The 27500-nt window shown below is 34.9% G+C and overlaps 1 protein-coding gene across 1 annotated transcript in view; it reads right to left on the reverse strand.

Moving 5' to 3' along the window:
* LOC137615273 (uncharacterized) overlaps nucleotides 1-27500 on the reverse strand; it is a 512941-nt gene that overhangs the window by 194176 nt on the left and 291265 nt on the right. Inside the window, exon 5 of the mRNA XM_068345000.1 lies at nucleotides 8212-8423. Within this exon, the coding sequence (XP_068201101.1) occupies nucleotides 8212-8423 (212 nt within the window). The remainder of the gene's footprint in view (nucleotides 1-8211; nucleotides 8424-27500) is intronic.

The following is a 27500-nucleotide window of genomic DNA, read 5'->3' on the forward strand; positions in this document are numbered from 1 at the left end:
TCAAACACCTGTCGGCGCATGGGAGCAGGAATCTAAGGTCCGCGGTCTACCAGTACTGACGTCACAGAGGAGGGTGGTGTTGGAGTCTTCGAGGGGAAAGTCTTCCCAACGGAGGGACGTTCAGGATGTCCTACAAGCTTGATACTCTGGATCCTGTCGTTGGGCTTCAGCCAGGGCGTGGTAATCCAATCCTAGTTGAACGGCAGCCAACGTGTTTCTTAACAGGGCATCGGCAACGGGATTCATTTTCCCAGGGACGTATTGAAGGGTGCAATTGTATTCAGCCACGGCGGAGAGATGTCGGCGTTGACGGGCGGACCAGGCGTCAGACTATCGAGTGAAGGCGTGCACCAGAGGCATGTGGTATGTGCGAATGACGAAGGGCGTACCTTCTAAGAAATGATGAAAGTGACGGACAGCCAAGTGCACCGCAAGCAATTCTCGATCGAAGGTAGAATAACCCGATTCTGCCTTGGACAGTTTTCTGCTGAAAAAGGCCAATGGGCGGGGCGAGCCATTGACCACCTGCTCGAGTACTGCACCAATAGCAACGTCGCTGGCATCGGTGGAGAGAAGGAGAGGGGCATGTGGGATAGGGAAAGTGAGAGCCGCAGCAGTTGATAGGGCCTTCTTTGCATTGCAGAAGGCTGCATCTTGAAGGGGACCCCACTTCAGGTCCTTTGGCTTGCCCTTGAGGGAGGCGTAGAGGGGAACAAGAGTGGCTACAATGGCCGGCAGAAAACGGTGATAATAGTTGATCATGCCCAAGAATTCCTGCAGAGCTTTGACAGTCGAGGGCACGGGGAAGTCCTGAACGGCTGCTACCTTCTCAGGGAGGGGGTGGACTCCTTCAGGAGTGATACGGTGCCCTAAGAACGACACTTCGTTGGCGCCAAAGGTACACTTGTCGTACCGGACTACAAGGCCGTTTTGTTGCAGGCGGTCGAGCACGATGCGCAGGTGACGGAGGTGTTCATCTTTTGTGTCGTCCACATAACATACACAGAAAGGGAGGTCCCCTAAGATGCCATCCATGAGACGTTGAAACGTGGCCCCAGCTTTACGAAGGCCAAAACAGGAGTAATTGAAGGTGTATGTACCAAACGGAGTGGTGATGGCGGTCTTGGGGATGTCTTCTGGGTTCATAGGCACCTGATAATACCCCTTCAGGAGGTCGAGCGTAGAGAAAACCTTTGCTTTGTGCAGGTAGGAGGTCACGTCGGCAATGTTTGGGGGGGGGTAGTGACCCGGTTCTGTTTGCATGTTCAGGCGCCTGTAATCCCCGCACGGACGGAGGGAGCCATCTTTCTTGGTGAGGGGTCATCAATGTGACGAGCCGAGAGAAGGGCTGTGACTCAAAGGCAGGAAGCAATCAACTGAGTTGTATTATTAAAGAACACTCCTTTATATACAAAACCTCAAGGCAACAGGAAAATTCATGTTCGAGAAATGACAATATTACATAGGCGATACATAGACATGTTTGTTCTGGTTCTTTTTAGTGCGAGGGAAGAGCGCAGATACAAGCATAATATATACAAAATAATTTATGTACGATCGTGTGACACACGGTTGGTACAAGTCTTAGACAAAATGGCTTTACTTCCAACCCAAAGAAAAGGCAATTCTTTTGAATAACGCTTGGTGTTAATGCTTTTGTAGATGTAAACTCAAATAGTATTTTACATTTTTCCATAGCTCCGATGCTCTCTGTTATTGTTTTGCAAGTTATTTAGATGTTAATTATGCACATGTTAGTACTGTTACTCCATAATGTAAATGTAGCTTAGTATCTCTAACCTTGCTGATTACCACCCGATTTCTATAGATCCCTTATATAAAGTTTTTGAGCATTTGTTAACAAAATGGCTGAATACACATTCTTTAAGTAATTATCTACTCTCTTATTTGTAGTTTAGTTTTAGCAAGAGCCTTGTCATACATAAATTTCTTATTTATGCTTATGACGTTTGTATGATTGGTACTGACAATGATTTCAAACCTAAACAGATTAGAGTCGGTGTTATTAGGTTTGTAACAAATATACCCAAAGATTATTTATTGATGAACATCCTATTAACCTAATAATTTGTGTACATGGAGAATTAGTAATGATGCTTTATTAGACAAATCGTATTTTTGTAGCTCACATTCTGCCGATTGCACTTTGTATGAGTACAATTTATTGGTACTAACTCTGGTTTCAAATTAAACAGATGGAGGATGGAGAATTATATCCCAATATTATAAATAAATTTATAATCTGCAAATAGAAAAAAAGTGTTGGTTGATGAACACTGTAGTAAATTTGTACATGGGCAGGAGAATTGTTAATGTTAATCCATTTGGCAAATGGGAATTTCGTAGCTCTAGCACTGCTGATCATCTCCCAAATTCTATAGCCTCCTATCTTCTAAAACTGTTTTGCATCTGTTGACAAAATGTCTGAATGAATATGATTGGTACTGACTTTGGTCTCCCAGCTTTAACAGATGGGATTTTGGGAATAATTATCATTAAGTTTGTAACCACAATATTACAAAGAATAGTTGTCGATGAACATCATAGTGTTAAGTTTCACACGTGCTGTAGAATTGGTTATGTTACTACATTAGGTAAATGGGGTTTTGGTAGCTCTACCCTTGCTAATGACCAACTAATTTCGGTAATTCCATTATTATCTGAAAAATAGCATCTGTTGACAAAATACTTAAGCAGATGATCTTACTCTCTTAATGTCAATCTCCTCTCCTAAATGTAGATCTGTTTGTTGGATTTCTTACGAGAGACCTAGCTTAAATTGGTGCATGGTGCAAATTATAAGGGATGGAATTAAAGCTGACCAAAATTAAAGAGGGGTTTTTAGTTAGCCCAGAACATTGGATCTTCCATTCCCACATTTTCATTGATATTGTTTCTTCAATTACATGCAAATCATTGTAGTGACCCATCCTGAGAAGAACTGTGGTACAAAAAAAAAAAAAAAAAAAAAAAAAAAGGAAAGATATTATGACTACTTTTCTATTTGCTGTATTCATAAATGGCTTCTTCAGGTTTCTGTGTATAAATTGCAGCGTTTCTTCAAACCAGCCAATAGTACTCACCAGCTTTCATGCAGCCCTGTAATACTCAAATACAGTAAACGAACTTCCTATGATTCTAGTTGCCCTACGAGACCAGCACCAAACCCGATACCTGAAAGATTTTCAGTACAGCCCCTTTGAATGAGGAAAGATTCGAAATTTTTAGGCTAACCACAATCTTCCTTGCGTTGTTTCTTGGCTCAGTCATGGCTGGTTACATGTAACTGCATCTTCCTACATGGTAATCAAATTAACTAGGAAGTCTTAAATGAGGTCAGGTTAGTTAGAATTCATCAGATAGAAATTTTTAATTGTTTCCCGAGTGTAAGCCAAGCTCAAGTTATAAAATATGAATGATACAAATTGTTCATCCATGCACGTGGCATCTGGCCCTATACGAGTTTCATACAATAGGCCCTTTGTGAGACTAGGTTATACAAATTAGGTAACGTTAGTGTACCTGGAATTGTATAGGTTAAGATTTTCTATTGTTACTTCAAGTGGAAGCCAGGGCCATGCCACTTGTGTAAACGATTCAAAGACAATGTGATTTTTGCTTCCGGAAATCGGTAAAAACACTGGACTTTCGATTGAAAAAAAAAATTAATACAAAAATAAAAAAAGAAGCTAAGAAGAGTAGCACAAGTTAACGGAAACCGAATTATAGCCAAGGGAAATTATCCCACCATTCACACGAGGGCACTTTGAATCTTCTTCCACAAAACCATGAATATTGGGTAAAATAGTAACTGCTTTACATCCTGGCTAAGAGCATTGTCCTCGTTGGCTCTTGTTGAAGAGAGATATTAGTTTTTTTAACTGTAAATATGCTCTGTTTTTTTCTGTCATTCACATAGTTTCAACAGAAAAAAATAGAGGGAAATAGATTTAATAGGAAAAAGAAGAGGAAATGGCAGAATGGAATAAAAAAGATAAATAGGAGAAACATTTTGAAAAAAAAAAAAACAGAAGATGAAAGGAAAAGATTAAATGACAAAAAAAAACAAAAATACATAGATAAAACTACAGGGATCATCATGGAGAATAATGGCAGATGCAAGAGGACACTTAAAGAAAAAAAAAAAACTTCGGAAGACCAAGAAAATAAATAAAATGTAGAAGGATAAAAAGTACTAGGTAATCAAGAAAGAACTTGAAATCACAGAAGAGAGACAACGAAACAGATAATAAAATCTCAAAGAAGTCAAAGAAAAGCACTAAAAACTAAATCGTAGTCAACTGGATATATTAGGCAACCATTTAGACGATGGGTCAGTTGATAGAAAAAAATCCTATACAACATAGATGGGATATGAAAAGCAAAATTTTTATTATCAACATGAAGAAAAATAAGAATTCTACGGAAAATAGAATAGAATTAAAGTAAATGGGATGGAGAGGAAAACTTAAAAAAAAAAAAATGGAGGTGAAGGAAAAATCAACTATGGCTACGGAAAAAGAAATACGAGAATATCGTAACAATTAAATTAGATGAGAGATGATAAAAAGCTTAAAATAGAGATTAGGAAAAATAAAAAACATGATAAAAAGGCCTAAGGAAGAAAACGACGATAAAAGAATACAAATTGTAAAATAGGAGGTCAAATGAAAAACAAATGCGAGAATGAAGAAACTAATTAAAAGGAAAACCTAAGTAGGAGATGGGTAAAAATACATGTCAGATTTTGAGAAAGAAAAATACAGTGGAAATAGAAAAACTACAAATACAGATGAGGGAAAATGAATAGAACAAAAGAAATAATATGGAACAAAGAGATAAAATAAAACAATTGACAGGAAAAAAAGGGGAAATTAGGGGCATATAATTAAAGATAAGATAGATAAGAAACAATCAAAGGAGAAGTATAAGATAAAAAAAAATAGAGAATAAGCAAATAAAAAAATTATCTAAAGATATAGGGGCGAAGAAATTAGATACACGAGCGGGAAAAGAAAATTTAAAATAAAAGAATAAAGAAAAATATAAAAGCTATCGAAGAAATTAAAAACATCCAGGAGACAAAATAAAAGAGCAGACGAAAGATGTAGAAGAAAACATTAACTCTTAATCGTAGAAAAAAGTTAAACATCAGGGTCAAACAAAAGAAAAGTTGAAGTGAATGGAAAAAGAATCTAGTGAGTTTTATACTGAGGTGAAAAAATCTAAATGTGATGTGAAAAAAAAAAAAGTGTAAAAGACAGAGGGAAAAATTTAAAAGTAATTGATAGATAAAGAGGAAGTATAGAAGTAAAATTGGAGGGAAAAGAAAAAAAAAATAATCGAAGGGTGGAACAAAAAAAAATAAATCAGCAAAGGGGGTGGAGAAAAGGGAAGGGGAGGGATAAAATGGAGGGTAGGAGAAAAATACATACAAACTTTTACTGATGATGAAAAAAATCTCAAAACTAGACGGGGTCAAAGAAAAGCATTTAATAAAACTAGACGTAAAGCAAAGGAATTAACTCTGAAACTTAAAATATATCTTAGTAAGTAGATGGCAAGGAGAAACCAATTATAAAACTAAATGCTGTGAAAAGAAAAACATCTTAAACACTAAACAGAAATCGAAGACAAATAATAAAAACTACACACAAAGAAACACTGGCTTTTAAAAATTAGAGATAGAGCAAAGAAATTAATGTCAAAAATCAAACGTAAAGTGAGGAAATGGATTTCAAAGTATGAATAGAAATCAAAGGAACAAATTTGAAAAACAAGACAAAAAGGGAAGAAAAATATCTCAAATATTAGCAGGAAAATGGAAAACTAATTCTAAAAACATACTGAAAACGAAATTAAAATTATTTCAAGAACTAGATGAAGAGCTAATAAACTAAAAATTAGACAGAAAATCAAGAAAAAAAAAAATAACTTAGACTGAAAGAGACGAAACAAAATCTAAAACTAAACTGAAAATGGAGAACAGTATTTTAAAAACTACATCAAAAACAAAAACTTGCTTTAAAACCGAAGAAAGATTACAAAAAAAAATATAAAAACTAGACTGAAAGTGAAGAAATAAATTATAAATACTTGATTGGAAACAAGGAAAAGTATTTAAGAAAAACTAGAAGGAAAGTTAAAAAAAAAAAAACTCTTTCTTAAAACTAGACGGAAGGCGAGAGAAAAAATTAAAACTAGTAGGAAAGTGAAGGAACTCATTTAAAAGAAACAGATGGAAAACAAAGAAAGGTGTTTTAAAAACTAAAGGGAAAGTGAAAAAATAAAGAATTTCAGAAACTAGACGGAAAGCGAAGAAATTCATTATAACCCCAAACGGAAACTGAAGGAAAGGACTTGAAGAAATTGATAAAAAGCAAAGGAACAAAATCTGATAACTAAGCGGAGAACTAGATAGACACCGAAGAAAAAGATTTTAACGACAGAGAAAAGAGAGCGAGTCCAGAAGAGATGTAATCAAAATAAAAAACAAAACTGAAATAAGAGGGGCGACTGGGATGGACATTGAAAACAGAGACGTTACAACCCGATACTCTATTGAAAAACGCTTATCTGCAATTATTTGCAGAGTATGATAAAATGAAAGGAGGAAATAGTAAGAAATAGACAAGAAACCCACACAGAAAAGAAGATAAAATATGTTGAAGTGATTATAATAAGAAAGAGCAAAATAAATTAAAAGAAAAAGAGAAAGAGAAGAGGTGCCGCATGAGAAGATAGAGAGAAAGGACAGCTTGGGAAATGGAAATTATAGCTAAAAAGTATTGGACACACAATAATGTCGATTGGAAGGAATATGATAAAGTTAAAACGTTGAAGAAGATAAAGGCTGGTTAGAGAGAGAAAAAACAATAAGTGGAAGATTTCAATTAAAGAAAAAGAAGGTTCATTAGTAAGAATGCCTGTTATGCAAAATAAAGACTATTTTATATTCTATGAATAAAACAAAACAATTATAAAAGAAAGGGAGTCAAAGAAGGAGTATCAAAGAAATTAATTCACAGATACAATGCTAGTATTAAACTGTTGAAGGCCAGGTTTGCAAAATTAGTGGTCGAAAGAATATCTGTCATGGTTTTGCTATCTAAGAAAAGGCGATTGGTGCCATTCTCGGAAGACCACCGAAACTCCATTACAAAAAAAAAAAAAGAAAAAATAATAATAATAAAAAACCTACAGGAAGCCCTATTCCACTATTTTGTAATGATTTTTAATTCCTCTGACTATCTTCAGCATCGTTATTCAATAAAGCATTTCATATTCCATTTCATAATTTTGTCAAATATCATTCATTTGTATAGTTATATACTAGCCGTATTTCATCTTTTTCATACCGTGACCTTCAGTTTTCTTTTCATTTTTATTTTTAACTTCTAACTTGTCCTCAGTCATCCTTCTTCTACTTCGCCCATTTCTTTCTTTTAATGATTTGTTCTTTCTCGTTTGCCATTTCTTTTCATTGCTTATCTTTCCCATTTTTCTTCGAAATCTTCCTGAGTCGTGGTTTTATCATCTCATTTATCGTTTGTGTATTGTAGTGTTTTTTATTAAATTGATTACTACTCGTATCGTTTTCAATTCAACGATAAAGGGAAAAGAATATTCCTAAAAACATGAATTGAAATAGTAGTTATTGGGTAAACATAAAGAACTTAGAAGCCGTGTTTTATAAATAATGTATCATTACCAACAATCTAAAGGTCACAGAATGGTACATGTTTGCTATTGTTAACCTACGTGTTAACTGCTTTTGAATCATTTGATTGTTTCTTCAAAGAATGTTCTCGTCCTCCTTGTCAAATTATATATGTTATGTCCAAATGAGTGGTGAATTATCGAATAAAAATATTGATTGGGAAACGTAAGCAACTAACAAGAATGAAAGATAACAGAGAGAAGCAATAAATGAAAGCAGAATAAAACCGCTAGAAAATAAAACGAATACTGAAGCTACCACATATTTAAAAAGAATGGAGCAAAAGAGAACGAATAAAGAAAGAAATTTAGATGTTGAGAGACGTGTAAAATAGTACTATCATATTTCAATTGATGAAAATCAATTTTGTATATAGCACTAATATATAGAGTAGTTTTTCTCATAATTTATACGAGTGACTGATATAAAAGAGAGTCAGACAAAAGTATAATATCATAATGTAAGCTTACTTGTTTTTACACTTGCAGGAACATTCTCCTTCATAGTAAACATGGAGATCAGAATTGCAGTCTTCTTCCCGCACTCTGCAACCACATTCACAAGCAATGTGTCTTACGACTTCCAATGGATAGTAACTTTGCTGGCTTTGTCGCCTGTGTCGCCTACCACTTCCTCCACCTCGGGCATTGTTGTAGTTGCTAGATGTTCTTATTTTAAGTACCTGTTGATATGGAAATGACGAAGCAATCTTCATTCCTGGGTTACAAGTATTTTTTCATTTTTGAAGCAGCAAGACTAATTCGATCAATTAATATTCAAAATATATTAGGAAATTGATAATAAGTTGTTTGCATGGCTGGCATAAGTCCTATAGAAATATACATTAAAGTTTCACTTAATTGATTTTACTATTTTGATATCCATATAAAGAACTGTTGTTATACCCTAAAGGTCAAAAGATCTAGCGAAAAAAAGAATATGATAAGGAAAGACACTTTAACGTGCTTCTTAACACATATGCTCATATTATGCACACAAACAATCCCTCAACAAGAAATACTCTTAAAGTAGATAGTTGTGGCTACTAAATATCCCATAAATTCCCTTCTGTCCCGAGGTAACCATAAAACCACCATGCTTTAGAATCTCTGTTCTATAACTTCTGTACTAACTTGTTCGACACCTCCCGCTCAAATGTATATTCCAGATTATCTTTATTTACTGTATTTTCTTTATTTCTTTATCCATTCAATAGATTTTATTTGATGACAATTATCAATAGTTTTTACCTGTTGTTACTTATTTTAACACTTATCTCTTTTCACCTATGTTTTGCTCATAATTTACTTTTTCACACGTAGGCATTCTTTCCTAAGACGTTCCTGACACTCCTTATTCTTTCGTTGTATTATTACCTCCGCCAAGAGGGTTATATTTTCGAGTCGTTTTATTTATTTATTTATTTGTCTGTGTGTCTGTGGATAGGATTTGTCTGTGTGTCTGTGAACAGGATTACGTCAAAACTACTCAAAGGATTTTGACGAAATTTTCACCAAAGATAGATCTTAGGTCATAGACAACAACATTAAATTTTGGAGATGAACCAAATCTGGAACGGGATTCTAGATCCAGATTTGCATTTTTCACATTTTTAAAGATTACGTCAAAACAAACTGACGGATTTTGACGAAATTTCTACCATATATAAAGTTTAAGCAATGGTGTAACTTTTGGAGATGATCCGGTTCCGGATTCGGATTCTAGATCCGGATTTGTATTTTATTTACTGTATGAACATCGTCTATTGATGGAGGTCAGAAATCTCTGATTGCTCCTGTTATTAATACCATTAACCCCGCCAAGGAGGTTATATTTCTACCTTCACTTACTCATTTATCTATTTATCTATTTATCTGTTTGTTTGTCAGTTGGCAGGATTACACGAAAACCTTTTAAAGGTTTAAAGGTTTAAAGGTCGCTCATGAATGGCAGAGGAAAGGGACAGTGACATTGCCTTAGCAATTAGGACAATGCCCTAATGACTGACCATATATTATATGATCAGCGCCCAAGCCTCCTATCCACCCAAGCTAGGACCAAGGAGGGACAGGCAGTGGCTGCTGATGACTCAGCAGATAGACCTATAGGCTCCCCCAAACACCCCAACCTTAGCTCACAAGGATGGTAAGGTTGCAGACACTAATGGCACTAGCGAGTCCGAGCGGGACTTGAACCCCCGACTGGCAAACACCAGGCAGAGACGTTACCAATCAGGCCACAGCTGGGTTTTAACGTAATTTTAACGACGAATAGATATCATGCTCTGGAAAAAAAAAAAAAAAATTAAATTTTCGAGATCAAAAGCGTATGGGAGCTCTCATTAGATGGTGTTAAATTCTTTCTGCCCGAAAAAAAATGAGCCTGTAAATACAAACAATTATTTTAATACATACACACACACGCACACACACACACACACACACACACACACATATATATATATATATATATATATATATATATATATATATATATATATATATATATATATATATATATATATATATATATATATATATATATATATACATATATATATGATAAATTTTTGCACATTAAAACGTATTTCTTTCATATTTCAAATAAGCCATATATATTAATACATTAAAGTCTGGATTCTCTTAACGACCTCGGGATCAGAGCCCCAGGCGTAACCGCCCAAAGACTATAATATCGGACCGGCGGGGATTAGACCCTCGTACAGGATATCTGTATACCAGTGGCTGAGTGGTATTGGACCGGCGGGGATTTGAACCCTCGTCCAGGATATCTGTATGCCAGTACCTGAGTGGTATGGTCACTGGCATACAGATATCCTGGACGAAGGTTCAAATCCCCGCCGGTCCGATATTATAGTCTTTGGGTGGTTACGCCTGGGGCTCTGATCCCAAGGTCGTTAAGAGAATCCAGACTTTAATGTATTAATATATATGGCTTATTTGAAATATACACATATATATATATATATATATATATATATATATATATATATATATATATATATATATATATATATATATATATATATATATATATATATATATATATATATATATACATATTCATATGTATGTATGTATATATATATATATATATATATATATATATATATATATATATATATGAATTCATATATATATATATATATATATATATATATATATATATATATATATATATATATATATATATATATATATATATATATATATATATATATATATATATATATATATATATATATATATATATATATATATATATATATATATATATATATATATATATATATGCTGCACTGGCTTCTGTGCCCCAAAAAATTTGATTCTGCTCAAATCTTGGAGGTGATCCGGACCAATAACATGATTCTGGATCAACATTGTACTGCTCACCATATACCGTCAACGTTACGGACAGTTCTTCGAAAACAGATCTTCGAAAACATTTCTTCGAAAACAATAACTTCGAAGTAAAATATCTTCGACAGGCTAATTGCTCCGAAACAACAATTCAAAGCATGGCCGTACACTTTAGTAAAATGATGACAATCATCATTGATTGCTCTTTATAGCTTGTTATTATTATTATTATTATTATTATTATTATTATTATTATTATTATTATTATTATTATTATTATTATTATTGTTGTTGTTGTTGTTGTTGTTGTTGTATCTTTAATTACTTTTCTCAGTTTTTCTGATGATTACTTTTTCCTAGGGCTCAGAGTCTATAAAAGCTATCTGAAATTCATTTCAAGTTTTGAAAGGAGCATTCATGACTTGTATCTATATCATAATAAAGACGAACATAGCCACCGTAGGAAAAAGTGGAGGACATATCTCAGCACCTGTTAGCAATAGATCCTTGCACTATACCACTTTTTCTATGTTTTTTTCATGGTAAAATAAAATCAGTTTTCATGATATATTTAGCTGATTTTTACTTTGTTTTCAAGGTAATTTTCAAGTAATTTATTCATGACTATTATCTGGTGATTTAAATTTTCATGACCTATTGAAATCTTTTTTTCTCATTTCTGGTCTCACTTAAAAGTGTCAGGACTCAAGATAGGTAGGTCCTACGTAAATTGAGAAATTTGTTTTACGAGTGACGTAAATCTTTTCATTATATTGAATACTGCCTGGGTACTGTTTTGCTTGTGCCAATAAAATTTTAACAAAGATTTGAGATATCTGTATCAGGAGGAGTGTTATCATAATGCTTATCAAACCCTTTTAAGTAAATTGAACGAATTTCTTGACAATGATGTTCCTTTTTCTCTTGGAGTGACTTTGAATAATTTGGATGATGGATCACGGGCCATCAATACATCATTAAAAAAAAAAAAAAAAAAAAAAAAAAAAACTTTCGTATCATAACGGGTGTTGAGGACATATACGCTTCCGCTCATATATTTTACAGGAAGCACTGGAAAAGATATCAAGAGAAGAGTAGGAAAGGGAAGAAGCCACTGTCAGTAAAAGAAAAAAAAGACCGGGTGAGTTATAATACAAGCCTCGATCACGAAAATCCACAGTGTGTCTTCATTGAGAAGTTTCAGGATTATTGGGATGAACCAGTCTACAGAAATAATAGTGACAACTACGGCAAAAACCTCTACAAATCCAAGAGCTTAGTGGTCGTGCATATTTGAAAACTTCACTCAATGCAGAGCATGCATAGGTTGGAGATTTGCATTATCATTCATCCAGTTATGAAAAACTGGGGAATGATGCTTTTGCAGACAATTCATTCATGACATTCAAAAAGAATTCTCCCTGCCAGCAATATGATTGCTGGGTAATTGTTCAGTTTGAAGCATACAAATAATTCCATCTTTCCACCTGTATACTTGCTGACTTGAGGACGTTTTATGGGCGTTGCCTTGAGTCCCATGGAAGGTACAACGAACCTATTTATAGGGAAGCTAGGACTCGACGGTTCTGAATACTCCAAGGGTCGTGAAGTTTATATGCATATCTCACAAGAAGACAGTTGGCATAGCTCTGATTCTTCCCCCTCTGGTGTCAGAAGATTGGGCTAAGGAAATTATTGAAGTGGATCTTCTGCTGTACAGTGTCATCCTTCTGCAGCAGGTTCTTTTCAATGGATCAGTCAACTCAAACTGTCTATGTTACCCAATTGACACGCTTCTTTTTTCCTTTCTAGATGTCCTACAGCAAGGTTCAAGCTCTATTGAGAACTATGTGGAAGAGGATCAGGTCAGTGCCAGAGTCAGAGATGCTCACATCCTTTTACCGTTGATATGTAGTAATGATCTAAAGCAATTTAGCTAAGCTCCCACTTTTTGTCAGTGGAAGAAGAGAGAGACATTCTTTCCTTTCTAGGTAGGACTGAAGCTATGCAAATGTTAGCCAGAAAAGAACTATTAGCATGTCTTATGCAATGGGCATGTTGGTGTCTTATGGCAAATCGTATATGTTAAGGCAGCTTACTAGGACTAGAAATGCTGTGACTTTAAACATCAAGCAGGGAATCTCCATAACTGGCAAAGTCAATAACACTGACGAGAATGATCGCACTGAGCTCCATGGCATTCCGTATCCCCGATCAGCCATCTCACTCATGACAGCATGATGAGAGAGACCTTCTAACTTTCACCTTGTATGTTCCTGAAGGTCCCACTATCCAGCATCCTGCTGACTTCACCACTGTTCCATACACTGATAAACAGGGAGCCTTGAAGAAGCATGGTTCAATCATCTCCACAAGGTCTTGAAACGAAATAGATAGGAAGCTTCAATAAACACTAGAAACTTATTCTTGGTTCTTTTCCCATGGCTATTGGGAAAACGTTTTCTGGCTAAGGGCCACAGCTGGAGATTTCCCCATCTTCTATGATAAGCCCTCATCAATGGCCCAGCAGAAAAAAAAAACAAAAAAAAAACAATGAATGAGGTCAAGATATCAATTGAGTTTCTGAATCCAGGCCAAGTTCAGTAATATTGGCTGTCCTTTTTATACCTCAAAAAAAAAAAAAAAATGCCAGTAGGAGTACCCCAATGAAGTTGGTGAATTGAAGATGGTATGCTTCATAGCCTTTTCCCATATTGAAATCTTTCAAAAAGTATAGAGATAATATGTTGGCTGGATATGCCTAGGACCATGTGTTCTCACTAGCAAACGTCTTCATAACTGGTACATAAACATACTTTTTATGTTTACCAGCTCACTCTTGCTAGGCTTCAGTACTCAAAGCACATGTGCATGATAAGTACTACTACAAATACTATGAGGCTTATGAGCCCATGGAGATGTGTGAGAAGAGACTCATCAGCAATGCTCAAAAATCTGTTATTAGACAACAGAGGAGGACTAATGATTATCAACTGCTGCTTTGTCTAATGACAGTGAGTGGGAGACTGGCCACTAACTCTGGATGCCTGCTATGACATGTGCCCATGGAATTTATGCCTTTCAAACGGATTTTGATGAAGGAAAAGTCTATTTTGGGGTGAGATTTCCTTCCGGCAACTTCCTACTGTATAATATTTCTGTGAGTAATATTACAAGACAATAACCATCAGGTATCACGGGGTTCTAACCCCAGAACGAGTATCCAAAGATATCGTGTATAATGAGGGATGTATCCGTAGATAACCATAGATATCTGCACCACAAACAGACCTAACCCAGTCTAGGAATCTAAGGAGGAGGATAGGTGAGGAGCTGTTACATATCCTCTCCCTTCATAGTACTCTTCGTCTCTGATAAACTCATTCCACATAGCAGCGTAACTACCGTGAGAAGAGGCATCCGACGAGGCAATGGGGAGGGACAACATAACTGGTGAGCCAACAGGACAACACGGCTATCTCACCCAAAAATAGATTTTCCTACATCAAAATCCGTTTTTTTGGGCTGGAGCCATGTTGTCCTGATGGAAGTGTACCAGAGAATTCCTATGCCTCGGTAGGAAGCCTCGAAGAGAGAGGTCCCAATACCGAAATGCACTTACAGGATTACTCTGTCAAGGCATAGGTACCACTCTCAACTATATATCCCAGAACAGTTCGGAGGCAGTATTGACAAGCATGATGGTCCGACATGGAGGCAATAAGGACCAAAGGACTGCCCTCCGCAATGGGATATTCTCGAAAATAAATGTTTGATTGTCCTTCTAATCACCAAATCATACAGCTGAGGAGTGATACCCTTGGATTCCCAAATATACTCTCTCATTCTTTAGATGTTATTTTCTGAGCTTCTTTCTCTATCCCCTGACATGTCGTGTTAAATCTTTATTCCTTAACATCTGGTCTCCTTTCTTTCAGTCTTTATTCTTTAACATTTGTGTTCCGCTGTTTCATTATTTAACATTTGTGTTCCTTTCCATCATTCGCCTTGATGCTCGTCTTGGGTCGTCAATTTTGGTTCTTAGCTTCTCACTATCCCCCCCAGAATAAAAAATCTCTCTCCCAAGCGGTAGCATGAAATTCGCTTTACCATTTCAACCTGGAACTATTTGATATTTGTGTGGAGCCAAGATATTCATTAGCTGGATTCCGGAATAAGGCACTTGGAACACTGTATTTCATTTTCCTCTATTTTCGTTTTTACAATCTCCATCAAACCGAAAAAAATCTTGCATTGAGAAGACAGCTTCCATGAATAAGTGGTGTCACTCAGATTTTTTTTGTTCTATATACATCCCATTCCTTTATCATTATTCTAGTTAACGAAAAAAAAATTCCTACAGAGCTTTTAGGGTAAAGAGAGGACTACAAAATATAATGATCTAACTATATCGACCCAAACAAATGTTGGTATACGGATCCTTAAAGAAGCAAACCCTCCAAACGTCCAAAAATCAACTCACTAATTACAGCTATTTTTTCCCAGAATCAAACCATTATTTCGATAAAGATTTGAATCTAACAAAATAATCACGTTATTTATACTCTGTAATAACTATCTCCAATTTTTCCATACGGTTTCGATAATTATCAAGCGATAAAGATTGGAGTAGCAATGTAGCAAAAATTTTACTGTAGGCTATATGTATAAAATTTTAATTCAAATGTCAATGCCAACCAATCTGGGCCAAGATTAGAGGTCACCGAAATGAAATGTAAAAAAAAAAAAAAAAAAAAAATGATGAATAAAGGCCAAGTGGCTTAGGGTCTAAGGACTGACATGGGGCATCCCCTTGAATTTGAATAACTTGGGAAATATTTTACAGTAAAGTATCCTTACGTATTACGAAATGCTGGAATCTATGAATATCTAAAAGCTGAAAAAAGTTTTTAGCTATCAATCTAGCATATGAAAAATAACATTGAGCACTTGGAAGCCTAATACAATAATTTCTATTGGATACATTGCATAATAATGATAAACAAAATTTTTATATGCATAAATGTATGAAAAGGAGTTTGTGCGCTGGTAGACTCTAGACTCTGGAGTAAGCTCAAACAATTTGATCTCTCTCTCTCTCTCTCTCTCTCTCTCTCTCTCTCTCTCTCTCTCTCTCTCTCTCTCTCTCTCTCTCTCTCTCTCTCTGAATATCCTTTAGGTGGGTATAACTCATGTATACGGTTTTATTATTAATATTCTACAACATTGAACCATAATTGGAACTACTTTTTCTTTCATCAGTAATTTGACCAAGGTTAATGTCGAAATAATCTAATGTAACGGAAGGAGTTTAGCTACGACACTCAAAGATTTCCTACATAACTTTATGGCCTAATGATATATATATATATATATATATATATATATATATATATATATATATATATATATATATATATATACATATATATATATATATATATATATATATATATATATATATATATATATATATATATATATATGTGTGTGTGTGTGTGTGTGTGTGTGTGTGAGAGAGAGAGAGAGAGAGAGAGAGAGAGAGAGAGAGAGAGAGAGAGAGAGAGAGAGAGAGAGAGAGTTTGTGTATTCATTATTTGCAGTGGATATGATAACACAAAATGAAATATGGTACCTCGATTTGTAACTTTTGTATGTTTTTGCTAACAAAGACAGCCCTTTACTGTCTTTGATTCACTAAGGTTGGAGAATGCTCCGCCCATTTTGTAGAAGTTGTAAGAAGAGCAACTCCTAGTCTGATTTGTCATGGGAACACTAGAGACATCTGACGAAAGATTTCCCTTGAGTGTTGGTGTTCTTTTGATTCTAACTGTACTTGGGCATGTTGCTCTATGTTTGCAATAAATAGACAATGTCTTAGTGGCGTCCAAAACTCGAATATAGTTTCTCTTCAGAGAGAATGTCCCACAGATAGTGTTCAGGATAACAGCAGAAATATATTTTCTTTTCTCCATTTATTGTTTGGTGTCGACACGTGTTTCAGATCACTTTGCGACCATTCTTCAAGACTACATTGAGTTTTAGAATTACACTTTAATATATAGGTTATGGAGGTGAAAATTTCATACAAAATTATTTGGATATTCGGAAAAGCATTCAACAAAAATTAATAATTGAAAAATTTTTGAGTCTTTGAAATGTAAATCGAAAATTTAGGATCATTTTTAAATACGTAAATGATTTTTCAAAAGGCTTTAGGAACTTCATTAAGATCCCAATCCCATTCTTTGCAGTCACACCGAGGTCGGTTCCTCTTGTTCAAACCAGAAAAAAATTGTGAAGCTTACTTGCTCCCACAGAGATTTGGTATGGGATCTGCATCGATCTCAGACTGAATTCCTTTTAGAGCAACGTTTTTTCCTTATGACAAATTATGGTCTCGAGGCTCCAATATTTTCTCTGTAATGAAACCGTTTCTGAACTCCTATCTGTGCCATTTTTCTTCTTTCTACGATGCAGCTCAAACTTTCAAGGTTGCAAAGGGGTTGATGCAGAGCTTTCAAAACTGACCTCATTTGTGCAACGCAGCCTAGGACGTGAAGCTTACTTGCTCCCTCGGAAATTCCATATTTGAAGACTATGTTGATCTCTGAGTTCAGTTCATCAGAAACCGCATCACTCTCCACAACAGGTTGAAATATCTTGGCTCAATCATTCTTTCCTTGGTGAAGCATCCTCTGTGCTTCCATCCACTTTGTCCATGCCTTGCCACTTCTAAATACGGTACTTGGGCGTGTTATTCTACGTTTAAAATGAATATACAATGTCTTAATGGCGTCCAAAAATCGAAGATAGTTTCTCTTCGGAGAGAATATCCTACAGATAGTTTTCAGGATAACAGCAAAAATACATTTTCTTTTCTCCATTTATTATTTGGTGTCGACACGTTTTTCGGATCACTTTGCGACCCTTCTTCAGGACTACATTGAGTTTTGGAATTATTCTTTAATATATAGGTTATAGTGGTGAAAATTTCATTCAAAATTATTTGGATATTCGGAAAAAACTTCAACAAAAATTTATCAATGAAAACTTTAGATTCTTTGAAATATGAATACGATAATTTAAGATCAGTTTTAAATACATAGATTATTTTTCAAAAGTCTTTGGGAATTTCATGAAGGTATTGATTCCATTCTTTGCAGCTAGACCAACATCGGTTCCTAAGGAACGCCATCTCTTGTTCAAAGCAAACCAAATTGTGAAGCTTATTTGCTCCCAAAGAGATTTGGTATGTGATCTGCATTGATCTCGGACTCAATTCCTTTTAGAGCGGTGTCTTTCCTTATGACAAATTATGGTCTCGAGGCTCCAATATTTTCTCTGCAATGAAACAGCTTCTGAACTCCTATCCATGACGTTTTTCTTCTTTCTCCGATGCAGCTCAAGCTTCCAAGATTGCAAATGTCTTGATAGAGAGCCTTCAAAACTGACCTCATTTGTGCAATGCAGCCTAGGACGTGAAGTGTACTCGCTCCATCAGAAGTTCCATATTTGAAAACTACCTTGATCTCTAAGTCCAGTTCATCTGGAACCGTATCACTCTCCACAACAGCTTTAAGCATTTTGGCTCCATCATTCTCTCCTTGGTGACGCACTCTAAGTTCTGAAACTATCTTCCAATTTGTTTATTCATTATAAACATAGAGTAACATGCCCAAGTACAGTATTTAGAAGTGACAAGGCATTGACAAACTGGATGCAAGCGCAGAGGATGCTTCACCAAGGAAGGAATGATGGAGCCCCGATACTTAAAGCTGTTGTGGAGTGTGATGCGGTTCCAGATGATATGGGCTCAGACCAACATAGTCTTCAAATAGGGAACTTCTGAGGGACCGAGTAATATTCACCTCCTAGGCTGTGTTGCACAAATGAGGTCAGTTTTGAAAGCTCTGAATCAACCCCTTTGCAACCTTGGAAGCTACAGCTGCACTGGAGAAAGAAGAAAACAGCATGGATAGGAGTTCAGAAACTGTTTTATTGCCGAGAAAATGTAAGAGCCTCGATACCACAATTTTTCATAAGGAAAGATGCCGCTCTAAAAGGAATTGAGTCCAAGATCAATGCAGATCCCATACCAAATCTCTGCGGGAGCGACTAAGCTTCACAATTAGATCTGCTTTGAACAAGAGATGGCGTTCCTGAGGAACCGACTTCGATCTGGTTGCAAAAAATGGAATCGTGATCTTCTTGAAATTCCTAAAGCCATTTGAAAATCCTTTATATATTTAGAAATTATCTCAAATTTTCGTTATATATTTCAAAGAATCTAAAGTTTTCATTTATCAATTCTTTTTAAGGGTTTTCCGAATATCCAAATCATGATATATAAAATTTTCACTAACATAACAATATTAAACTGTAATTCCAAAACTAAATGTAGTCCTGAAGAAGGGTTGCAAATTGATCCGAAACACGTGTCGACATCAAACGATGAATGGAGAAAAGAAAATGTATTTCGTCTGTTATCCTGAAAACTATCTGCAGGACATTATCTCCGAAGAGAAACTATATTTGATTTTTGGATGCCACTGAGACATTGTCTATTCAAGGTAAATATATATGTGTACATGAATATATATATATATATATATATATATATATATATATATATATATATATATATATATATATATATATATATATATATACATATATATTTATATATATATATATGTGTGTGTGTATATATATATATATATATATATATATATATATATATATATATATATATATATATATATATATATATATATATATATATATATATATATATGTACATACATATATATACATATATACACTTATATATATATATATATATATATATATATATATATATATATATATACATATATGTATATATATATATATATATATATATATATATATATATACATATATATATATATATATATATATATATATATATATATATATATATATATATATATACTGTATATGTATGTGTGTGTGTATATATATATATATATATATATATATATATATATATATATATATATATATATATATATATATATATATATATATATATGTATATATATATATATATATATATATATATATATATATATATATATATATATACATACATATACATATATATGTGTGTGTATGTATGTCATGAAAATATATATTATGCCCATTCTAAAGAGGCTAGAGAGAAAGATAGCCGAAAAGCTGAGAGATGAACAAAAGGTAAATGCTGTACTGACCAAATATTTATTTTGAGAGGTGTTGTACAGAAATGTGTAGAATTTAGATATCCACTGTTGATGGCATTTATTGAATATAAAAAAACCCTTTGATAGTGTGAGCCAGCCAAATTTGTGGAGAGTCCTGCGTTATTATGGAGTTCCTCTTAAACATGTAAATTTCTTCAAGTCTGTTCATGAGAATAGTAAGTGTAAAGTTAATGTTAGTGGAGTCCTATCAGGTGAATTTCCAGTGAAAAGTGGAGTACTATAAGGGAATGTGTTATCAACTATGTTGTTTATCCTCCTCATGGATTTTGTAATGCATAGAACAGTTGAAGATGGTGGAAAAAGATTGGACTGGATTGGTAATAGGAAATTAGCTAACCTACAATATACTGATGATACTGTCTTTACTAGCAGAAATCCACAGGATTTGCAATGCATGCTCACCGAAATGCATGAAATATCACAGCAGGTTACGCTGAAGATAGACAGAGATGATGAGAATGGAATGAACAATGGGAGATAAAATATCATTGGAAGGAGAAAGGCTTAATGAGGTAGAATCATTTAAACATTTAGGAACTATGATCTCTAATAGACGGTCTTTAGAATTGGAGTTTAATCAAAGACTGAAAAAAAGCAAATCAGACAATGACTAAGTTAAATAAAGTCTTGAAATCAAATCACCTGAAATTTCATATAAAAATCAGACTACATATCAGTTTAGTGAGATAGGTGTTACTGTATGGACATGAGTCATGGTATGACAATGAAACAATATCCAACAGATTTTGTAGATTTGAGAACAAAGCCTTCAGAAAAATATTGGGTGTTGAATAGCAGGACAGGATTATAAATGAAACTATAAGAGAGATTACTCGAGTACCATATATGGATGAGATCGTGGTGGAGATGGTTTGGTCTTGCTTTCACACTCCCAAGAGAGATTAGTGCACCAAACTTTCAACTGGCCTCCAAAATGCACTAGAAGAGTTGGGAGACCCATACCTTCATGGCTGAGGACTATGAAGCATGAAGTAGGAGAGGACGAATAGAGAAGTATTAATCTAAAAGCTCAAGATAGAGACGACTGGCGAAATCTAACAGAGGCCCATTGCGTCCATAGACATAGAAGATGATGATTATATATATATATATATATATATATATATATATATATATATATATATATATATATATATATATATATATATATATATATATATATATATATATATATATATATTTATATATATATATATGAATATATATATATAGCCTATATATATATATATATATATATGCATATATATATATATATATATATATATATATATATATATATATATATATTACCTCACGAATCTGGTCTAGTGTAGAGTAAATACAGTAGTTCATTAATGATTTTATTCATATTTTATTTGTGCATTGAATAAGAGGACAGCCAGACCGTAAAATTAGCTCCTCTCATGTAGAGGTAGGTGTGTTATGTAAATTAAGTAGCACTTTCATCGTTGATTTCATTGTATTTTTTATTGAAGTTGGTATGGGTATATTTACATTATTTTTTTAAGAATTAACTTTTTATTTCACCTATTTTTGTTACAAAGTCATTTGTAAGCTGTTTGAGAATGTTATGTGATCATACACGATAGGAACCATGGCTTATGTAATGTTCTTTTATATTTTTATGAGGTATTGCATCATGTTTGAGAGAAAATACGCAATTGTTTTGGGGAACCATGTGCTTGGAATTTTCTGGAAGGACCAAGTGATCAGATGTTATCTTTTTTTTATTTCGGGGATAAAGGGTGGATGGATCTATCAGGGAGAGTCTCGTAGGTGCGTTAGTATGCATCTGAAAGTTGCTTGAAAACCCCGGATTTGCATCTTGACATTTTTATCTAGTTGAAAACTCTGACGCCCTTACGCCAAGCCTACCCCGCTTCCCAAATATTTTAGAAATTTCTGGAAGCAGCTAAGTTCTATATATAAAGGCAACACCAAGGTTACAGAGACAGATAGAGAATTGCAACCTTAAGACAGACAACGTCCCCTTTCTCCCTCTCACACGCAACTCAGGGTATTGTTTTAAAAGTGAATCTGTGCCCTAAAGCAAATTGTGTGTCGAAAGGATACGTAAGACGACACGCAGATTTTAAATTCAATGTAATAGGGTGAGTGTTGGCATTGTATACAGTTTTTGTAACTGGCCACGTAGGAAGGTTAGATATTTGTATTGTGATCTAGTTATATATTTTCATCAAGTACTAAACTTGAATATTGTATTACTTAGATGTAATTTCAAGCTATTGTATAATTTTCATTGTAGTATTTCTTTTTTCTTAGTCCAAGGTTTATTCAGATTTAGCAATTAAAGTTAAATGTTTATATAATTTTCAGATCGTAAATTTTGTCTTTAAGTTTTGTTCAGACTTAATTTTTTTGAGTGACTTACTGTAAATGCAGCATTTTATAGAAACCAGTTGTGTATATAATCATGTAATAAGCTCTGTTTTTCAACTTGGTGATTAGGGTTAGATTGTATTGTAGATATTTTGTCCGTTTTACATGTAAACATTGTTCAGTCTGTTTTGGATTGTTACTGCTGTAATTTGTTTGTTAATTGTTGTTGAGTAGTTCTTGAAAAGATTGTTTATCCTGGTAGTTATCAGTGTTGGAATTACACTGTAACAGGTATAAGTTTCTGGAAATAGGATCAAGGTTTTTTGATAACTGACAGAGTAGAAGAAGTCTTCAAAGTGTAAAGAACATTTCTTTGGAAATTTGTTTCGCTTGTATTGGGTGTAGCTTAGAGTAACACAGATGTAAGTTTATTTCTTTACTGAAATTTTTATATATTCTATTTCATGTTTGTGGTATTTTGTAGTTAAATCAAACTATTATCAATTCTTTGTTTATTATGGAATTTTTTTTAACAAATTTAGTAAGTTTGTATTTTGTTGTTTTTAGTTTCTTGAACCTCGTCGCCCTGCACTACTAGCAAAGTACTCATCATTGGTTCTCTGGTCTTGGAGTACTGACCAACTATAAGCTTTTACAGTTATGGTCAACTTAAGTTGTAGTGCTTATTGTCAAGTGATTTAAAGCTTTAAGTTGGTTTAAAGTGTCTTGTGATATCAACTTGAACTTTATATTAAATTTTAAATAAAGTGTGACGTGAGTAACAGTATCTGTGTCTTTTCTACATCTTATCCCTGTGTCTTTGAAGAAAACGGCAGCTACGCTTATTTTGTTATCATGTAAATTCTTTCAAAGTGTTATAATTTATATAGAATATACTCATTTTTATAAAGAGTGTAGTATTCCAATCGCCATTGTTCAGAATCACATCCGCTTGTATCCAGTTCAAGAGTCATAGTAAGTCATAAATAATTCTTAAGAGTATTTACCAGTTTAGTTTTGAGGGTACTTAAGAGACCTTTGGATACTCAGTGTTTTATATATTGCTGTCTGTGAGTTATTTAACTGTCTCAAAATTCGTGCGTTTACATTTCAAAGTGTAACAATTTTAAAGTAAAAACAAACAAGTGAGTTTGGAATTCGAGAGGTTGAGTAACTTGCCAGGCGTTATACGTATTGTATTCTATATTTGGCACCCAGTTACAAGCCATAGTATAATATGTTTTTTGGTGCCCAGACCTGAGAGCCATAATCGTATAATATAATTTTGGTGCCCAGAACTTTGAGAACAAGTGAGTCTGGTGTAAATATTGGTGATAACAGGGCTGTGTTTTCATTAAAGGTTTTGAATAGTACAGTCTTGATAGGAATCTGTGTACTGTTTAGAAATATTTTAGGAGAAGAATTTAATATTGTTATATTACAAGATGGCACAGTTTAATATCCAAGAGTTTTTTAATAGCCCAAGTGTTCAGGAATTGTCATTAGCTAATGTAACTAAAGCTCAGTGATTCTCTATCTTAATTACATGTGACGGCCATGTAACGAGTGGGATGATTAAAGCCCAAATCAAGTATCTAGCCTTAGAAGCATTGATACACTCGGGAAAATTGTCAGAAGAGAATATTGTGGAAGCTCGTGAAGTGTTGGAGGAGGCTGAAAAAGAATTTATAGCGAAGCAAGGATCAGCTGACCTAGAAAGTGAAAGGATGAAAGCAGAAGGGGATGTAGATGCTGAGATTCGACATATTCCAGCAGAGGAGAATTTGATTAAGGTGAAGATGATGGCAAGACGAGAAGAAAGACGGGCAGGAAATGTATGACATTTGCAGGAAATGGAACTGATGAATGCTCGTGCAAGGTTGTCAACTCAGATGTTTGATATGGCAAATGCACAGGTGTTGATCCTGAAATTCGGCGAAGAAGCTCCGGATGAGTTCTTTGATCATTTTGAAATGGTCGCGTCGATAATGGAATGGCCAGAAGATAAATGGTCTTTATTAGAGTAGAGTGTACTCTTTGAGAAAGGCCACAATGTCTATTCATCCTTATCTTAGGACCAGAGAAAGGAGTATTAAGAAGTAAAGAGGAGCGTGCTGCAGATGTACCAGATGACCCCTGAATATTATAAAGAAAATTTCCGAGGTTTGTGGAAGGACGAGAAAATTACTTTCCTGAATTACGCTTATCAGGTACGACGATGTTTTAAAAGATAGATAAAGGCTGTTAACATAAAGGAGATGGATGATTTAGAAGAATTGATAATACTAAAGCAGTATGTACGAGGAATTCCTGAATTCCTGAACACATTCGAACGTAGTTGAGAGAGAGAGAGGTGAAGAAACTTGATAAAGCCACTTCACTGAGTGAGGATTATAATGTTACCAGTTGTAAACACTCCTCGGGGATGAAGCTATAACCCTCGTTCTGAGGAAGTGCCAAGTATTCGCCGAATTATGGAAACCAGTTTAGTAATAGCCACGTGAATAAGTTCAATGGTTACAGCGGAAGTAGCGCTGGTACTGTCCCTAAGCAGAAAGTTGATATTGTCTGTTTTAAGTGTGGCAAGAGAGGCCATATCACTAAGGAATGTTGCTCGAACCAACCGGAGGCAGTCACCCAAGTGAGTAAGGACAATTCGACTTCACAGAATATGAAGACGCAGAAGCAATTGAGAAAGGATGGAAACGAAAATAAACCAGCTAACGTTTACACAACGAACAGGACAAACCCAAACAGCTTGGATGCCTTTAATCCATATATCTATGAAGGTATGTTAGTAGCAATAGACAGGATTGAGCGAACCCTGGTCAAGATATAGTGTGGTGGTACGAGGAGTGCATACGTTGGTGGAACAGTTACTCACAAGAGACTGTTATTTTGGAGGTAATAGGAGGTGAGGGGGTTACCCCTATTTGCCGTTTGAAACTGTCATGCGAGTTGGTGACAGGTAATTTTGACTTTGCAGTAAAGGATTCATTGGCTGTCGAAGGAGTAGACGTCCTGCTGGGTAATGAGGTTGGTGGAGCGCCGTTCGTGCCTTGTCCCATTGTAATGGAGAAATTGAAGTATGGTCTTACAACTGAACTCGAGAAGGACTACTCGTATTTGTTTCCTAGTTGTGTGATGACTAGGAGTACAAAGAAGAGATTTGCTGCTGAAGAAGAAAAAGATATCGAAAGAGTGATGAACATGGAGGATTTGTTTTCTGAAGAAGAGGATTCCCTTGATGGAACACAAGAGGAGAACTCAAGACTAGGCCCGAGCAAAGAGAAACGACAAACAAACGGACAAGAGGAAAAAGAAGAAATGGACTTGGAAGAAATAGAAAATTCAACTTAGAAGTAATACAAGTGAGTAGGACAAGGCTGATAAGATTGCAACGGAAGTTGCAACGTAAACAGAGCTATTGTACCGTGTGGTGGACGAGACGGAGGCACAGCAGACACCGACCTGTTATTATCTTAAGGATGGGTTGCTTATGAGGAAGCATAGACCCACTAATATCCTTGGGAATGCCGAATGGGGGATATATCAGCAGATATTAATTCCTGCACCATTTAGAAGACAGGTGATCGCAATAACGCACGAGATGTGACATATGGGTATAAGGAAGACAAAGAAGATAATGAAACACTTTTTCTTGCCTGGCATGCATAAGGACGTAAACCAGATTTGCCGTACATGTCACATATGTCAGATGGCTGAACAGCCCAATGAGTACATCAAGGTAGCTCCCTTACCAGATAGAAGTACGAGGAGAGCCCTTCAGGAAAGAACCAAAGAAAATGATAGCAGAAAAATTGAAGGACCGAGAGGAAACGGAAGGAAAATATGTCAAGAATTTGAGGAAGAGGATCGGAGAGAAAGGAAAATTTTCCTTAGAAGGCATGAAAACGGTGCATCAAGGGCAAACTAAGAAAAGGTTTGGTAGGAAGAGTACGAACAGACAGGTTGTAGGACCCATCAGCAAATAACCAAAGGAAAAGGGGAAAAGGGGAAGATTTAGAAGAAACAAAGTAAATGTCAAGGATTTGAGGGAAGGAATCGGGGAGTTAAGGAAATTTTCCTTAGAAGACGTGAAAACGAGCTAAGGACGGATGAAGAAAAGGTTTGGTATGAAGAGTACGAACAGACAGTTTACGGTGGGACAGAAGGTTTTTGTCTACGCATCGTTAAGGAAATTCCCTCTCGCTAACGAGTTCCCAGGACCATTCCGGATTTTGGAGGAGAGCAGTCACCAAACCTATGTTATCGAGATATCAGCAAAAAGTAAAAAATCTGAGGAAGGCCATATTAAAACCGAAACAGATGCTTCAAGCACCGGATTTCACTGAGAAATTCCTTATCACAGTGGATGCGTCAGATACCGGGATTGGAGCTATTTTATTGCACAAAGATAAGGGAGGAATTCTTCACCCTGTTTGCTTTATGAAGCAGCAACGAATCGACTCGATAGTTGAAATGGAACTGCTGGTGTTGATCACAGCAATGAATAAGTTTCTAATTTAAGTAAATCGACCACAAAATAAGATTACATTGTACTTGGATTTAATACTTTAACTTTTGTGAATAAGATGAAAAATAATAATAAAAGGTTAACTATGTGGTCATTATGTTTGCAACCATATTGTATTAATTTAAAGCATATATCAGGTAAAGATAACATGGTTGCAGATTATTTATTTCAGGCTGAATCGATGGATTCAGGCC

This window comes from Palaemon carinicauda, chromosome 21 (assembly GCF_036898095.1).
Source record: "Palaemon carinicauda isolate YSFRI2023 chromosome 21, ASM3689809v2, whole genome shotgun sequence".
NCBI lineage: Eukaryota > Metazoa > Arthropoda > Malacostraca > Decapoda > Palaemonidae > Palaemon > Palaemon carinicauda.